Source organism: Bubalus kerabau, chromosome 18 (genome assembly GCF_029407905.1).
Source record: "Bubalus kerabau isolate K-KA32 ecotype Philippines breed swamp buffalo chromosome 18, PCC_UOA_SB_1v2, whole genome shotgun sequence".
Classification (NCBI taxonomy): domain Eukaryota; kingdom Metazoa; phylum Chordata; class Mammalia; order Artiodactyla; family Bovidae; genus Bubalus; species Bubalus kerabau.
The window spans coordinates 63,148,332-63,167,231 of record NC_073641.1 but is presented as its reverse complement, the minus strand read 5'-3'; the positions used below and the strand labels follow the sequence as shown (position 1 = coordinate 63,167,231).

The window sequence follows — 18,900 nt, the reverse complement described above, 5'->3', positions numbered from 1 at the left end:
GGACAGAGGAGCCATGAGGACTGTAGCAAAGCATCAGAGATGACTGAGTGACTGAACAACAAGTAGAACTGGCAGATGGGAGGAAGGAAAGGGAAAATTTCAGACATGTAATGGGAACCCAGCAGCACTGCCATCTGACTTTGAAATCCAGGTTTGAAAAGGACAGAAGTAGCTACTCTGCAATTAGAGAAAACGCCTGAACTACTGGAATGCATGAGTGCTCAGTCGCTTCAGTCATGTCTGACTCCTTGCAACCCTATGGACTGTTAGCTCTCCAGGCTCCTCTGCCCATGGGATTCTCCAGGTAAGAACACTGCAGTGGGTGGCCATGCCCTCCTCCAGGGGATCTTCCCAACCCAGGGATCGAACCCATGTCTCCTGCATCTTCTGCATTGCAGGCGGATTCTTTACCACTGAGCCACGGGGAAACACCAAGCTACTGGAGAGGGGCACATCACTTGGCTCTTGAAGTAGCATGTTGCTTGCCACTATTTATAACGTATTACTCCTTCAAAACTCATATTCAGTCCAGTTTGTTGACTGAATGGTTTAATCAGTGAACAACTGACCAGCCCGTTAAAAAAAAGCTATGTTGCCAAAGGCAGTTTAAGCTGCCTGCTCTTTCTCACTTAAAATGCCCACACTACTTCGCAGATATTAGCAAATTCCCACCCCATGTATCAGGGCTCTACAGGACATACTGTCTTGTGTGTCCAGCCTGCACGTGTACAAGAAGATGAGATGTCACCAAGTGTCAATTTCCCGCAGTCACTCTCTTGGTCCATTCTCTCACACTCTGCTTCTTTCTAGGGTTCACGTGTATAAGTGAGAAGCACCTCATAATTTGTCTCAACTGCTGAAACAGGAAATATATAATCACTACACAATTTATCAGGGTATCCCAGATGGTGCTAGTGGTAAAGAACCTGCCTGCCAATGCAAGAGACATAAGAGACACAGGTTCAATTCCTGGATCAGGAAGATCCTCTAGAGAAAGAAACAGCAACCCACTCCAGTATTCTTGACTGGAGAACCCCATGGACAAGAGAAGCCTGGCAGGCTACAGTCCGTGGGATCATAGAGTCAGACATGACTGAAGTGACTTGGCACACACATACAATTAATCACACAGCCTTCTCTCAGCTGCAAAAAGACTTTAGATTTATGAGGGGGGAAAAAAAGGATCATACCTGAGACTGCTAAAAGCAGAAAGCCAAACCATAATTAGCATTTCCTCTTGGGTACCTATAACTTTGCTACTCACTAAGAAACGTTCTCAATGACGCATATTAACTCCCCTTCCTTCAAAAGTCATATAAGAATAGAGAACAAACTAAAGCTTTTTTTTTTTTTTTTTTGCTGTAACTTACACATGATTTCTTCCTATTGGCAGGCTACAGTTACAGTGATAAGAATTCTGTGAAATTTTGTTCCAAGTATTTAAGGAAATGTGCTAAAAAAAAAATGGAAGCCAGCTATGGTTCACACATCTAAAACTGTTCTGATAAAGCCTTCCAGGCGCCAGACTCGGCAGCCCACCAGGAGAGAAAATAATATTCTGGGGACATTTCTACAGACTTCAATCCCTGAGGAACAATAGGGCTTCATTCTGTTTCCCTTTTAAGCAGCAAGTATCTGTGCAAAAAAAGAAAAAAAAATAGAGGGAAATTTTTTTTTGAGCCAATTTGGTATAACGTATAATTTCTGAAGTGCTATAAAGAAAGAACAGGAATTACTTCCACTGATGGATAAAGGAGAACTCTTCCTTTAGGCCATACCCAATGGCATGAAATGTGTCTTTACAACCATCAGAGAACTGGACACTTTATAACAGTATTAGTAATGGAGGTCAGAGACTTAGTCTGAAAACACAAGAAAATCTTCTGATTTCAATTCGTGAAAATCCAAAAAAAAAAAAAGATCATCCTATTTTTGAAGCACATCGAAAGTTCCAGGGAATATATTTTATACTTAACTGCTTGTTATGATTCAGCCTCCCAAAGCATTTTCTTATGAATTATCATCCCACATTCACAAAAGCCCTGTGAATTTTGATCCCAATGAGAAAAAGCCAAAATAGGCACAGATGCACAAGGTCACAATAGAAAGCCAGTACCAAGCATGACCTGGATGCCAAAACTCGGAACTCTAATCCAGTGTCCCCTCTAGAGCGCCACAGTGCTGGGTATCCCAAACAAGCCACATGCAAAGAAATCTTAGTTTACAAAGCATTTCAGATGATGGGAACAAAAGTGTGCGTATAGTTCACTATGATTAGCAGAGTGTTTACCATGTGCCAACTATTGTCCTAGGATTTTAGAATCAGTGATAAAAAGGGACTGATTACCAATGTGGAGTGGGAGTGGGGACAAGCATGGTCCTAAATGACAGAGGTCCCCAAACTTGTAGGCAGCAGGGACTGGTTTTGTGGAAGACAGCTCTTCTTAGGGGTGAAGGGGTTTGGTTTCAGGATGTTCCTCATAAAGATCTCATAACCAAGACCCCTTGTATGTGGAATTCACAACAGGGTTTGCAATCCTATGAGAATCTAAGGCCTCCACTGATTGGATAGGATGTGGAGCTCAAGTGGTAATGCAAGTGATGGGGAGCTACTGTATATACAGATGAAGCGTCACTCAACCTGTGCACCGCTCACCCTCAGCTGTGCGGCCTGGTTCCTAACAGGCCATGGATTGGTACTGCTTGGTGGCCTGGGGATGGGGGCCCCTGCTATATGATTACATGTACTCTATATATGATACATGTAGATATATGTGTACGTAAGCATACAATTACTAAACTACTAAAGTAATTGAAGTCCAGTAATATATGAGGTTCTCTGCTATGTATTTTAAATCCATACTCTTAATGTGTCCACACAACAACCTGAAGACACAGGAATTACTATTTCCCTTCCACCAACCATGACACTCAGTGGTAACCTACCCACTCACCAAAAAATGGAAAAGCTGAGCTAAGAACTCCATCTTGTTGAGATACAACTATTAAGCTATTCCCTCCATGTGTTCCACTGGTGTCTTTACTGCTGAGACACAAAGAAGCAGAGAACAGAATGTTTCTGTAAAGAATTCTTTCTAAGAAACGGGGATATACTGAATTATGCTTTAAAAATAACAGTTCAAAAAGTGATGGAAAAACTGATAAAACATAGCAAAGCATAATATTATTACTATGACAGGTAATACAAATCAGGAAATAGACAAATAGAACAACTGAGAAATGTGCAGAAGATACAAAAAGATAATTCACCAAAGAATTAGGGGTGGTTCATAAATGTATATAATACTTAACTTCAGCATGAGATTCAACAAGAAGCAAGTTAAACCACAGGAAAACATGATACTTCCTTTGTTTAACTGGAAATTGCTACTTAAATTATAATATCCAGTGTTATTGGGGAAATTGACACACTCCTGCCTGGCCTGAAGAAATATAAATTGTAGAATGTTTCTGGAAGACAATGTGATAAAATGTACCAACAACCCTGAAAATATCCAGTTCTAGGAAAGTAATCTAGAGAAAATGACCTGCTGAAAACTATGTTGCTTTAATTATAACACCCTATATACCACTCTAAAATGAAAACGCCATCAACCTCCAAAACTGGCAAGTTATTTAACACACTGATGTTATATAAAGGTATGGAAAACAGACACTAAAAATATGAGAAACACTGTCTCATATGTTAAAAGGTAACAAAACAGAATATGAGAAATCTTCTAAATTTCAAAATGTATATGGGTTAGCATTTCTGCTAAAAATACACTCATTTTGGTGGCTTGATACCATGAATGAACTTTAGCTTTTGTAAATCAATCCTTTAGTTTCCAAATTTTAATGAGCATGCCTTTTTCTCTTTTTGAAAATAGAAAATAATCACAAAACATTATTTGAAAAGAGAAAAATATTTCGCTAATGTGCTGCAGAGTTCTCAAGAAGACAACTTGCTAAAATTATTAGCACTCAATATATCTCTCAAAGTTAAAAGCAGGGACAATCTAGGCATGGCACTGATTAGAATATGTGCAATATACACTCTGTGAATGATGAACTCTGTTAACTTTAAATGAGGTTCACTAATATATTAGGTTCTCTGCTATGCATTTTAAATCCATACTCTTAATGGACTTAAGTCCATACTCTTAAGTCCATACTCTTAATTTTAAGTCCATACTCTTACTCGGAGAAGGCAATGGCACCCCACTCCAGTACTCTCGCCTGGAAAATCCCATGGACAGAGGAGCCTAGTAGGCTGCAGTCCATGGGGTCGCTAAGAGTCGGACACAACTGAGCAACTTCCCTTTCACCTTCCCTTTCACTTTTCACTTTAATGCATTGGAGAAGGAAATGGCAACCCACTCCAGCGTTCTTGCCTGGAGAATCTCAGGGACAGGGAAGCCTGGTGGGCTTCTGTCTATGGGGTCGCACAGAGTCACTGAAGTGACTTAGCAGCAGCAGTGACTCTTAATTTGCCCATACAACAACCTGAGGACACAGAAATCACTGTTTCCCCTCCATCAACTATGACACCAGTGGTAACTTCTTCACTCACTAAAAAATGGAAAAGGAGACTGAAGAATTTGTCTTGTTGAGATATAACTATTAAGCTAGTCAGCTAAGTAATGAAACTTATCCCAAAGCCAATAGATAACATTAATTGCAAAAATTTAAGGGCAGAATTTTTTTTTTCTGTGTAGTGATGTATTATATTACCAAGCTATATTTTGTGGGGAGATAACATATAAAGAATGAAACACTTGAAACTCTGCCATAAATACTACATCCTTGTGTTTGCATGGCTATGTGAGTGAGTATGTATACAGTTTTTTGCCTTGATTTTCTTCTTAACCTTCAGGACCATGAATATTGTCCATATAATCAACTCTTCTTTGAAAAGGCAACTCACAGCTACATAATATTCTTTTGGATAAAGGAGCCATTGCATGCCTATACATCTACTATGCTTTTAACATTATAATAAGTCCCCTACATACAAATTTTGAAGCTGCAAACTTTCAAAGATGCAAGTGTGCATGCCAGGCCCCATATGCCAACTGTTGTTCTGTTGTCATTGTTTGGTTGTTCAGTCATGTCCGTCTCTTTGCAACCCCATGGACTGCAGCAAGCCAGGCTCCCCTGTCCTTCACCATCTCTAGGAACTTGCTCAAACCCATGTCCAATGAGTCAGTGATGCCATCTAACCATCTCATCCTCTGTTGTCCCGTATCCTCCTACCTTCCGTCTTTACCAGCATCAGCGTCTTTTCTAATAAGTCGGCTCTTCTCATCAGGTGGCCAAAGTATTGAGCTTCAGCTTCAGCATCAGTCCTTCCAATGAATATTCAGGATTAATTTCCTTCAGGATTGACTGGTTTAATCTCCTCGTAGTCCAAGGGACTCTCAAGAGTCTTCTCCAACACCACAGTTCAAAAGCATCAATTGTTCAACGCTCAGCCTTCTTTATGGTCTAACTCTCACATCCATACATGACTACTGGAAAAACCATAACTTTGACTATATGGACCTTTGTCAGCAAAGTAATATTGCACGGTATTACTGTACTTTTCAAGGTATTGTAAGATTTAAAATGTTTTCTTTACTTTTTTTCTATGTACATACTATTTTTGTAAAAAATATTACAAATCTATTACAGTACAGATTAGCAACAGGGCCTTCCCTGATGGTTCAGTGTTAAAGAATCTGCCTGCTGACCCAGGAGACATGGGCTCAATCCCTGGATTGGGAAGATCCCCTGGAAAAGGAAATGGCAAACCACTCCAATATTCTTGCCTGTGAAATCCCATGGACAAAGGAGCCTGGCGGGCTACAGTCCATTGGGGTGGCAAGAGAGTCATGCATGACTTAGCAACTAAATAACAACTATCAATAGACAGCTGACTGTTATTTGGGTACCTAGCCTAACTGTTGAACTTAGGAACATGCTCTCAGACAGAACTCATTTGCATGTAAGAGACTTACTGTATATTCTTTTCCAACTCAACTCAAGTTGGACAGTCTGATCCACACACTACAAGTCCCGGTCTTCCTGCACCACCTTCCATGTCCTGGGTAAATGTGACATAATTCCTACCATCTCTCAGACTATCTATATGATACTGATCTCACCTGTCTGCCTTTCAGGAGGACTCCTCCACCTCCTCATACAGTGACTCCAAAACTACCATTTCAGCCACCAGTGAGGAATGTGTTAGAAACAAGAGGCTGAATTTCAGCTCTTTTATATTTGGAAGACTTGGTTTGCTGCCAAAGAAATTGCTCTTCCTGGAAATTAAATTATTCTGTGTTACTGAAGGTAATGACCGCTATGTTACTCTAATGTTTGAAAGTCCAAATAAAATATTTGAGCGAGAAGAATAAAATATATTTTAAGAAGTGAGCTTTTCTTTTTTTTTTTTCTTTTAGTTTGAGTAGTCATGCTTGGAGTCAAATCAAACATCATGCCTATTTGGAAATTCAGTTTTGTCTTCTTTCTTGACAGTGTCCATTATTGCTCTTATTCAAAGTTAAAACATGAAACAACACCCAAACTCTAATTATCTACTGAGGTAGAAAATGCTGTGAGTAATAGCAAGCATGGGGTATCATTTATACACCCTTTGGGAAGTCAGATTTTGACACTGTCCTTTTTATGCCCAATTCACATCACTTACAAGACCATCCAATTACTGGCAGTCCAAGTCTAGCATGGGGAGTAGGGAAGAAGTGAGTTATTTTTAAGTTGGCAATGCATAAATCAGCTGAATTTCACTGACCATACTCTCTATAAATAAGCCAGGGTATTGGACATTCCCCTGGTAATTCCTGATATAGTGTCAAAATACCATCAAATACTTAAAGAACTCAACCACCAAGCAAAATATCGCTAAAGAATTCTACGACTAGAATTCTTTATAAACCATGTCAGTAAAGGGAATACAATTTCCATATTTGTGATATTTCCTTCCAGGTGAAGGGAACTTACTTAATGTAACATTTCCAGTCTCTCCCTAGCCCTTGGCTTTCTCTGTCTCTGAAGAATAAAGGAAATGGCTTGGCTAGCTGCTTCTTTTCTTCCTCTGGAGAACTCCCTACCTGCAGAGAGCAAGGCTTGGTCTTTAGGACTCAGAGCCATCTCTGTCCCTGTGGAAGAGAGGAAGGAAGGCCAAATTCCGGGGCTGTTATTCAGCATCACATCAAGCTATAACTAATCAAAATGGATATTTCCCTCCATGGTGGCCACCCCTTTATCCCTTTTTCCTTCCCACATCCCAACTTTTTTCAGGATCAGAGAGGGCTGGAGAGGAGGGCTGATATTTATTGGGATCCTTAGAGATAACGCCAATTCACATTTCTGCACATTTATCATCTGATGTAAATGCATATCTTTCTGTGATTTATGTTGTTGCATATTTAAGGGAGAGAAGATTACAATAAGCATTATAAGATTATTGAAATGCTTCTGAACCAAAAGATTTAGAACACGTGTACAAAATGTATTCTTCTTAATACATATAGATTGAATCAAGTGTCTAATGACAGTTATGAAAGCAACATCTATTAAGCAAAAAGTGTTATTAATGAAAAATCTCCAGTCCTCATCTGTGAAGGATAAATGTAATAACTAATTTCGATGATAGAATTAACTGTTCCTCACCATCTAATGCTATAAACTAAATATCCCATTTTAATACATTCCATATCATTCAAAACTCATAGAAACTTTGATACTTAGAGTAACTTAACCAAACATAATTGGCTTACCCACTTACTTTGATCCAAAAACCAGAAAGGTCTTTTATGATAACATGAATTTTACTCATTTTAATTAATTATAAGTTACTCTGGTAACTTATAATTGGCAATTCCCACAACAATACATAAATTTGAACATAAACACCTACATTTTTTGTCAAAATGTTTCTCTGACTGAAGATGAATTAGTCTCCTATTACACGGGTCACATTCTGTAACAAATTCTAAGATTCACCCAAGTGTTATTATCATAAGGGTTATGTTGAAGGTATCTGTTCCACTTTGCAGGAGCTGGACAGAATCAAACCCACAGGAGTTCAGCACTTCCCTGAAGCAACCAAGAGTGAAAGAACAAGGCAAAATGTCCATTTATCATTAAAAAGGTGCCAATGGACCCACACTCCCCCCGCCCCCCAAGAACATGACTGTAATTGGAGGTGGGGTGGGTCCTCTCTTTTTGAAAAATTTAGCCATTTAAGTTTCCTTTTTCCTTGTCACAATGATGTTATGATGGGATTTACGCTCTGTGGTTCTAAACAGAGCAGCTGCTTAATATTTGACCTCACAGAGAAGGACACTTATTAAACTGTCTATAATATTCCTGGTACAATGTTAATCTTTGTCGAATATTTGGTTTTAATCAGGTGAATAGAATAATATTAACAGGGTGTGAAAATTTTGCAATTTCTGACTAAGAATCTTTTTAAATTAAATTAAGATTGGAATCCTTTTAAGTAATGGTGCTAGGGGATATAATTCGCTTCTCTTTTAGCCTAACTATTATATATTTTGATATGTAAAGGACTGGCATATTGTAAAGTAGAAAAATTCTATTTTAAATGCAAATCTACATAATAAAGCAATAATACAAAAGTCGTAGAGGAAGAACATATCTAACAGTTTTTGTTAGAGAGGGTCATGGCTTTTATATCACACTTAATATATAAATGTATTATTACATAATAAATGTACATAATACTATATGATAATTATATAAAATTACATGAATGTATTATGTGTTATAAATACATAATATTTAAGTACTCATCTTAATATGGAGATACCTTTTATATTTATACAAATATTTATAATTATAAGCCACTTACACACTTATTTCACCCTCACACTGGCTCTTTGAGATTTCTTGTCTTATTTTACTCCTTTTAAATTCAAACATACAGTGGACTCTGTGAGAGAGGGAGAGGGTGGGAAGATTTGGGAGAATGGCATTGAAACATGTAAAATATCATGTATGAAACAAGTTGCCAGTCCAGGTTCGATACACGATACTGGATGCTTGGGGCTGGTGCACTGGGACGACCCAGAGGGATGGAATGGGAAGGGAGGAGGGAGGAGGGTTCAGGATGGGGAACACATGTATACCTGTGGCGGATTCATTTTGATATTTGGCAAAACTAATACAGTTATGTAAAGTTTAAAAAATAAAATAAAATTTAAAAAAAAAATAAAAAAAAATTCAAACATACAAAGATATTATATATCATTACTAATTATATTCCCCATGCTGGACCTTTCATTCTCATGACTCAGTTATTGTGCTTGTTTAATTATTTAATGTAGTATATACTTCTGTTTTATTGACTATGCCAAAGCCTTTAACTGTGTGGATCACAATAAACTGTGGAAAATTCTGAAAGAGATGGGAATACCAGACCACCTGACCTGACTCCTAAGAGACCTATATGCAGGTCAGGAAGCAACAGTTAGACCTGGACATGGAACAACAGACTGGTTCCAAATAGGAAAAGGAGTATGTCAAGGCTGTATATTGTCACCCTGCTTATTTAACTTTTATGCAGAGTACATCATGAGAAACATTGGGCTGGAAGAAGCACAAGCTGGAATCAAGATTGCTGGGAGACATTTCAATAACCTCAGATATGCAGATGACACCACCCTTACGGCAGAAAGTGAAAAAGAACTAAAAAGTCTCTTGATGAAAAAAAAAAAAAAAGAAGAAAGTGAAAGAGGAGAGTGAAAAAGTTAGCTTAAAGCTCAACATTCAGAAAATGAAAATCATGGCATCTGGTCCCATCACTTCATGGCAAATAGATGGAGAAACAATGGAAACACTGTCAGACTTTATTTTTCTGGGCTCCAAAATCACTGCAGATGGTGATTGCAGCCATGAAATTAAAAGACACTTACTCCTTGAAAGGAAAGTTATGACCAATAGACAGCATATTCAAAAGCAGAGACATTACTTTGCCAACAAAGGTCCATCTAGTCAAGGCTATTGTTTTTCCAGTGGTCATGTATCGATGTGAGAGTTGGACTGTGAAGAAAGCTGAGCACTGAAGAATTGATGCTTTTGAACTGTGGTGTTGGAGAAGACTATTGAGAGTCCCATGGACTGCAAGGATATCCAACCAGTCCATCCTAAAGGAGACCAGTCCTGGGTGTTCATTGGAAGGACTGATGTTGAGGCTGAAACTCCACTACTTTGGCCACCTCATGCGAAGAGTTGACTCACTGGAAAAGGCCCTGATGCTGGAGGGATTGGGGGCACAAGGAGAAGGGGTCAACAGAGGATGAGATGGGTGGATGGCATCACCAACTCGATGCACATGAGTTTGGGTGAACTCCAGGAGTTGGTGATGGATAGGGAGGCCTGGAGAGCTGCAATTCATGGCGTCGCAAAGAGTCAGACACGACTGAGCGACTGAACTGAACTGAACTGATACTTATGCATAGGACCCATTTTACAGTTGAAAAACTGAGCTAAAAATTGAGAATCACATAAATGGCCAAGGACACACAGCTTAATAAGAGACATAGCTGGGATCCCTCCAAAACCAGTACTCTCTCTCACCTTTGCACCTATTCAAAGCAGAATCCATAACAGCATTATACTATGATAAATAATTCTAATATCATACATAAATATATTAAAATATGAACTATGTATATCTGCTATAGGGCAAAACCCAACCTCTTCTCTAGAAATATACTTCTGATCTGAGATAACAATTGATGGAATAATAAGTTCCAATATATGTAATACATTTCACAGATAACTATTCAGGAATTTACCAAGGGACACAGGTGAATACTTGCCTAAGATGGAAAGCTTCTAGGGAGCATTTTTTCACTTATTTAGTCATTATTTGCAATTTACTAAAAATTAATTGATACAGAGTATAACTTCAATACCCTAATAGAGCTAAGACTTCCTACAAATCAATTAACCATGATACAGAGCTTGAAATTACACTCAGCTGCTATGTGATCAAAAGATAAACAACTGGAGGTGTCAAAACTATATGTTTTTGTTATGAGTCTAACATTTTTCATGGACTAAAAGCACAGTATGATAAAACATTTCTGTGAGTTTCCTGGGCTGGAGGTACTGTTTATGAATATAATTGGCTTCATTAAAGCCAACCAAGCAGTTTATTAATCAGTAAGCTAGACTGGCTCAGGATGTGAAAGAAATTCTTTTACGTATGATATGTTTAAGATTTTATATTAACATAAAAGCTATTGATTTGACATATAATAAACTTGAAGCCAGCAACAAGTATAAGGAACTATTCTCACTCAAATTAACTTTTCATTCATATCCAAATGTTCCTTGTCATAAAGCTATCAAAGTACCATAGTCCTAAGAATACATTCGCATTACAGGAATGAAAACCATCATGGACAGCAACTGAAGAATTTGTCATGAAAATCATCATGGACACCAACTGAAGAATTTGTCACAAAAACCATCATGGATATCAGCTGAAGAATTTGTCTTGAAGGTGTGTTTCAGCCAGCAAAGATCCATTGTACTACACCTTGGATGGAAGTGCTAGATTTAAAAAGACCTACAGGTCTTCTGAACTATAGGTATTGAAGTTAGGTACTCTCAACTATATGTCATCTTTTATTAATAAAAATAAAAATCTTTATAAAAATAAACACTTTTAAGTGTCTATTTAAAATCCTAGCACCAATCCCCCACTAAATAAATTAAAATAGAGGTAACACAGAGAAACAACTATAAGTGGGTACTCATATCTTCTAGGTTAAATCAACAGAAAAAGAAAAAAAAAAATTTGGCATCTCAAAATGGCAACAGTTCCTGTTTTAGTTCAACTAAGTTGTTGCAACCAGATATAGTGAGCCGGACAAGCCATACCTCACTTTATGGAGCAACAAATTATAATAAATTACTTTAAATGTAACTTTAGTATTTTCTTACATGAAGACAACCTGATGAAACTACTCTGGAGAATTCTTCAACAATTTCACATAAATGCATACCATATAAAAGAGAACTTTGAAAAAGCACAACAGAAACTGCCAAGTTCTACAACATTGTCAGGAAAAATACTTAGTATTCACTTGTATGCCAAAAGTAATGTTATATTTGAGAATACTATAACTTCATTTTTAATTGTAAAGGCCATCATGTGATACTATCCTGAGAAGTGATTTAACAAAATTATAATCAACTAATTCAACTAACATCATCAGAATTCCATTTTTCTCTCTGATGAATTATTTCAGTGACAGAAAGAGAAATTGGCTTGTGTACTAATTGTGAAAGACATGAAGTTGCTGGAGATACTGTAATTTGACAGTGTGTGACTATTATTTCAAACAATGAAAATACTAGTGACATTTCTAATCATTAAGCTCTACAACGACACAAACATACACCAAATTAAATAACTCCTTTCCACAAGGCTATGACAATTTTATTAGAGCAACGACCTCCTGTACTCCCTACAATTTCCATTCAATCAAGTACTATCATTTGCAACCCACAATATAACATAAGACTCACGCACCCAATACATGCAGTTTTACCCACACCCATAAGCTGCTCTCCGTGAACACATGGAGGCACAGAGTAATCTCTACTAGTCCTTTAGGAATCATGTTTAAAGCTGAAACACGAGATTCAAAAGGAAAGTGAAAGGAGAGACATGAATGTGTACTTCACCGACTGCTTCTTTTTGCAAGAAATTTGATATGAAAACAATGCAACAAGCACAAGAGTGTGCTTGAAGTGCTCTTGGAAAGTTTTCTGAATGTGAATAAGGTGAAACTAAAGCAATATTGGTTTTAAAAAAATCACAGTCGTCCATTAACTGGAGCCACAAAGATCTTGCTAGTCTTTCTGTGATGCTGAGATATGTTAGCTGTATAATCACAGGTCTCCTAAATATCAGCATTTAACCCCAAATGCAATCATTTTCATTCATACCCTGAGATCATGAAATCTACAGACCAGTGAGAATGCCACTGAATGCTCTCCCCAAAACATTAAAAAATGGATCCTGGATGTGGCAAAGAGATTTCACCGTGCTTTAGAGCATCGAGTCCATATTAGAAGATGCCTGCCCCTATCTGTCATACTTCTCACAGAGCCAGCGCCCCAAACCAGACACAGGTGCACTCCTATAATTCCATTTGAGTCATATCCACCACTTTTTCCATGGGATTTTAAAAGTGGTGCAGCTCTAAAGCCTCTTAGTCCTGCAGGTGAAGTACTAACAGCGAAGAGATGTCCTGAACTACCCTAAGTAGCTGATGGTAGTTTAAAGCTGCTGATGGAAGGGTGCACAATGAGGTAACTCTTAGGTAGTTTGAGCACCTCCCTATTTAAGTCGTTGCAGAAAATTGCAAGCATCTCAAATATTCGTCACCTAGTTCCCAAAAGTGAAAACAGATACAGATCAGGCCTGATACCATGGTTAGGAGGCAACGCTTCTCTAAACCAACATATCCTCTTGGTAACATCAGGCATGAATGTTAAAAACACCTTTCAGAGCCAAAGCGAACCAGATCAGTTCGGGGGGAGGGGGGACCCACCATGGAATAACAACGTGCCCCTCTTTCCCCCCACACCCTTCCCTATCCCCAACATTTGCAGGGAAAACACAACTTTAGGTATTTTCAGAAGTAACTGTTCATGGTGGGAACCACACACACACCCCAAAACCTCTCAGACTGTTTTCCTACCACACAGACCAGGGAGGCTGCACCACCTCTCTAGCGACTTAATTCTGAACGTAGTGGCTGGAACCAGCTGAGCAGCCATCGATGGAAATACATTACACACCAGAATGAGAGGAAGGTCGGCGAACAAGAAAAGCAGCTGTGCTTTCGGCCATTAATTACCGGTCACCCAAATATCGCCTAGCAGCCTCCCACCCACATGCACAGCGTTCCGAACCTGGGTATCAGGCGGCGCTTCCCGGAGCTTCGCTATCTATTGTCAGGACGCAGAAGCCCCCGAAACCTGGGAATCGAGCTGAAAACGCTGCCTCTGAAACAGCTAAATATAGACCCAAGGGGCTCTGGGTCTGGCAAGCAGCGGGAGATGGGAGAAACAGCCATGGACGCATATGACTAAGTATTTCCATTTTGTTCTAGCCAAACATCGTAATGACATTGAACATAAGGGCAAGACTGGAGGGGAGTCCTCCCCACCCCCACCCGTCTTCTCCCGTATATTAGGGACGTCATGAATGCCACGGGTAGGTTCGGGAGGGTGGCGGGGAGCAGTATTGTTGGTGTTGCCCTATATACGCCTCCTCCGGGGGAGATGGGTGGCGGGGAGGGGAGCACGCAGTAAGCCACTCGGCAACCGCTCCGAGAAAGGGACTAACCCCGGCCCCCAGCTCCAGGCTCGGCCGTCTTCCGATCGAGGGGACCCGGCGCGATCGCGGTCCTCCCCCGGCCAGGAGCCGCCGAGGAGCAACCTCCACCGGTGGCGAGGAGGAGCACGACGCCGAGCGGGATGCGCCTGGCCCCAGCCGCCCGGCCAAGGCAACTCACCGAACGGCGCGGCGCCGGATTGCCTCTTCGCGAACATGCACTCGCCGCCAGCGACAGCTCCTCAGTCCGGGGAAAGGCGTGCGCGCCGCCGCCCGGCTTCAGGGCAAGGTCCTGACCTTGCCCAACTGCAGCATCTTCCGCTTTTGTTGTCTGAGCGCGGCCGCGGGACAAGTGATGCCGGCGGGGAGCAGGGGCGAGCGCCGCGGGGGAGAGGCGGCTCCCCGACGCGAGTGCGCGGCGCCCGGCCCGGCGGCCCCTCCGAGCGCAGCGCGCGCAGCGCCCCCTGCCCGGCTTCCCGGGCTCCGCGGGCTCGGGGCTCCTGCGGGCTCCCGCGGGCTGCTGCGGGCTCCTGCGGGCTCCGGGCGCCGCCGGCCGGGCCGGGAAAGCCGCAGCCGCCGCCGCGCCCGCCGCTCCGCTCGGCCGGTTGCCGCCGCGGGCGCGAGCCTGGGGCCGCCGCGGCGCCCGGCGCCGAGCGCTCCCGTGCTGCGCCCCGCGCGCGGCCCGCGCCACCTGTGCCGCCGCCGCCGCCGCCGCCGCCGAGGGCGAGGCTCCTCCCGCGGCGCGCGGCAGCCTCAGCCTCCACCTATGCCTCGGCGGCCGGCTCGGGCGCCCGGCTCGTGAGGCAGCGTCCGCCCCGCCGCCCGGACCTGCCCCGGGTGCCGAGCATGCCCAGTGCCGCCGCCGGAGCGCCGCGCTTAGCCGTGCGCATTCCACTTCTCCTTGTTTTCGCGGCAGCAGCGGGGGAGAGGGGAGGAGGCCGCGGGTTGGGAGAGGGCCGAGCATCCTTGGGAACGCACATCCCGGCCCTCAGATGGGTGGATGCTCGCGAACCCGGCGAAAGCTGGAAGGGACCTGAAGAAGGCCTGGAACCCCGGGTTGGACCGATGCTCAAAGGGCCGGTTCCTTCATGTACGTGCAACATGCTGACAGTTTATTGTGTGGCAGATGTCAGCATGCAAAACAAAGGGCAGGGATGGAAGGGGTTCTAAGGGAGCAGGTGTGTGCGTTAGGGCCGGCGGCAGGCTAACTGTGCCTGAGCTGGGTGGAGATGGAGTCTCTCAAATCCTGTGGTTCTAGACCAAACATTGCCAGGACAGCCACCTCCGATCTCCCCACGACGTCTGTCCCATCTTCCCGTCACTTCCAGTGCTTCGATGAAACATGCTGTTCGCGGGTGGAGAGACTTTGTCCTTAAATGAAATCCCTTTGATTTGGAACCTGGAATGTGTGTAACTTCCTGCTAGAAAGACTTGTCTAGTCTGGAACTTGAATAGACCGTAATGCTATACTGCCCTCCTCCCTCCTCTTCCTTCAGCGCCCCCTCTTCTTTTTTCCAACTTTGGCACTTCGGCCACCTCGTCTTCCTCCTCCTCGCCCCGCCCCACCCCCCACCTCCCAGTATAAGATGAAAACCCTTACCCGTTGCTTCCCCCAAAGTTTCCCTATACCCCCTGCATCGTTCTCTTCATTTTCAGCTTGTTTTTCTGTGTCACCTCCTGGTTTGACAGCCGGTTGACTCCTTGGGGACTTCTCTCTACCTCTCTTGCTGTGAAATACAGCAAGTAGAAATCACCGCAGTGAATAGTGAAAGTCTTGTTAGGAAAAAAAACCCTTGACTTGTGCCCAGGAGGTCCTCTGGGCCTTCACCCGCATCCTCTCTTTCAAAAGTCATGACTGGACTCAGTCCTATTGCAATTACAAGACTTAAGACAGGCACAGTGCACCGTGCCCGGGGACCAGGGCAAACGCGCTTCCTAATAATGCCACAGCGCACCATCCCTGACCCTGTGGATCCCAGACTGACTGTGGTTATGAGTTTCTCCACTCTCCCCCTCCCCGGTGCTGGTTTCCGAGACACAGATAGACATGAGAGCCGTCCAGGAAATTGTCATCAGAGGGCTTTGAGGGGCTTGTGATTCTCAGAAAGAGTTGCTCTTTTGTGTCAAAAGAGATAATCCAACAAAGTTAAATGACCTGAATATTTATCCCGGGCTATTCTCTAGTATTCTTTGGAGGAAGTTAATATAATTTGAAGAGCAAAGCAGGAAAGCTTAAACAGGTTTGCAATGGTCAGTTTCATAACACTCTTTTGCGACCCCATGGACTGTAGCCCGCCAGGCTTCTCTGTCCATGGGATTTCTCAGGCAAGGATACTGGAGTGGGTTGCCATCTCCTCCTCCAGGGGATCTTCCAGACCCAGGGATGGAATCCGCATCTCCTGTATTGGCAGGCAGATTCTTTAGCCCTGAGCCACCAGAGATGTCCTTTAAACAGGTTAAATAAATAGAAACAAATGAATGGGGCAGCATATTAAGCAAGGACCTTTAACAACAGTGAAAATACTCATTTTTAACTCTCCTACCTCAGGGCAGGGCAGGCTTTGTTATACATAGGCTTGGTCTCACCTGCAAAAGTAGTTCTCCAGCCTGGCTCCAAGTTTTAAGCCAGCTCTGTGTTAAAATACTTCGGACTCCTCTGAGGGAGGACACTGCAGGGCCATTTTCAGCAGATGTTGAACTATATTTTTTATTTCAGGTCTCAGAAAGGCAGTTCAATTACTGTGGAGTATTTGGTACAAGACAAATTAGCAGCACTGTATCCATTAGGCCACATTATGTTTTAAAGGATGTTCTTTGTTTTCACCATCGCTTTGGTCAGATTTATGGGGGGAAATTTTAACTGTGCCTTTTTGCATCTGTGTACTATTTGACTCTTTTAACTCAGGAAGTCTTGGAGGGTATGCAAACTTGGAGGGTAGGTCAGTTACACTTTGGATTAAATCTGAGATAAGTGTATAGATATCATCCATAGAAAATATATGCGTCTTTTATGAATATATAGGTCTAAGTTAGAAACGTAATTTTCTACAGTTTTTTTAGTTGTTTTTGAGATGAGCAATAGCAAACCCTGTCCACTAACTGTACACCTTGGAAATGACCCATAGGCAGTTCTTATAGGCTTCTTTAAAGGGCAGGTGATCTCTGTTCTTCTAACATAATGTGTTACTTTAAGATATTAGTAAATCCACAATTTGAAAATATTGAAAAATAAAAACGATACTGGGTCGTGTTCCATCTCGGAATGACTCACTGCTGCCATCTTTTGCCTCTTACTTACAGATAGTTTCTGTAAAAAGGAATAATCTGAATTCTCTAGTTCACTATGAGACCAAAAATTATTAACTCATTATTTTCAGGTTGTAGTATTCAATGCTGAAAGAGAAATCTTTACTTTTTCTTCTGTGTATACATCAAAAGAGTTGTGTGTTCAGAAATCACATCTAAATATTGAAAGTTCTACCTCTTGATTTTTCAAATCACTTCAAAATTTGAAGCAAATAGATTTTTCATCAGGTTGGGAAGATCCCCTGGAGAAGGGAAAGGCTGCCCACTCCAGTATTCTGGCCTGGAGAATCCCATGGACTATATAATCCATGGGGACACAAAGAGTCCGACAGGACTGAGTGACTTTCACTTTCATGTTTTACATGGGAATTTTATTTATTGTTTTTAGGAATAAGACCAAATAGTTTAAAATATTCTTATACATGAATGTATCATTTTTTATAATTTAAAGTATGCCAATTATAGGAGAGTGACACTTGTTTGATTGAAGTGATTTAAATATAGCAATGTTACTTGCCTTGAGGTTCAAAGAGAAGATAATACTCCTGTAATTTTTAAAATGAATTAATCATTGATAAACAACTAGAAATTCCTCAAGTTGGAATGTTAAACTATGAGTGATTGTTGTTGCTGCCCAGCACTTAAATAGGAGTAGTAATGACACTCCTTTAAAATTTACAATTTAAATTTTAAATAAAATTCTTTAAAATAGGAACATTGTACACACATATATTTGTTGTTGTTGTTTAAGTCACTAAGTTGTATCTGACTCTTTTGTGACCCCATGGACTGTCTCCCACTAGGCCCCTCTGTCCATGGGATTCTCCAGGCTGGAGAATGTACTGGAGTACATTGCCATTCCCTCCTCTAGGGGACCTTCCTCCAGGAACAGAACCCAGGTCTCCTGTGTCTCCTGCATAGGCAGGTGGATTCTTTATCACTGAGCCACCTGGGAAGCCCATATATATATATATATGGGACTAATAAACACTGTTACCGAATCACTGCAGATGCTGATTGCAGCCATGAAATTAAGACTCTTAATCCTTGGAAGGAAAGTTATGACCAACCTAGATAGCATATTAAAAAGCAGAGACATTATTTTGCCAACAAAGGTCCGTCTAGTCAAGGCTATGGTTTTTCCAGTGGTCATATATGGAGGTGAGAGTTGGACTGTGAAGAAAGCTGAGCTCCGAAGAATTGAT

General features: G+C 41.7%; 1 protein-coding gene across 1 annotated transcript in view; it reads right to left on the bottom strand.

The window, feature by feature from the left end:
- CTNND2 (catenin delta 2) overlaps positions 1 to 14,830 on the bottom strand; it is a 1,122,555-nt gene extending 1,107,725 nt beyond the window's left edge. The window contains exon 1 of the mRNA XM_055555147.1: positions 14,571 to 14,830. Within this exon, the coding sequence (XP_055411122.1) occupies positions 14,571 to 14,607 (37 nt within the window). The 5' untranslated portion in view covers positions 14,608 to 14,830. The remainder of the gene's footprint in view (positions 1 to 14,570) is intronic.
- Positions 14,831 to 18,900: the final 4,070 nt, after the last annotated feature.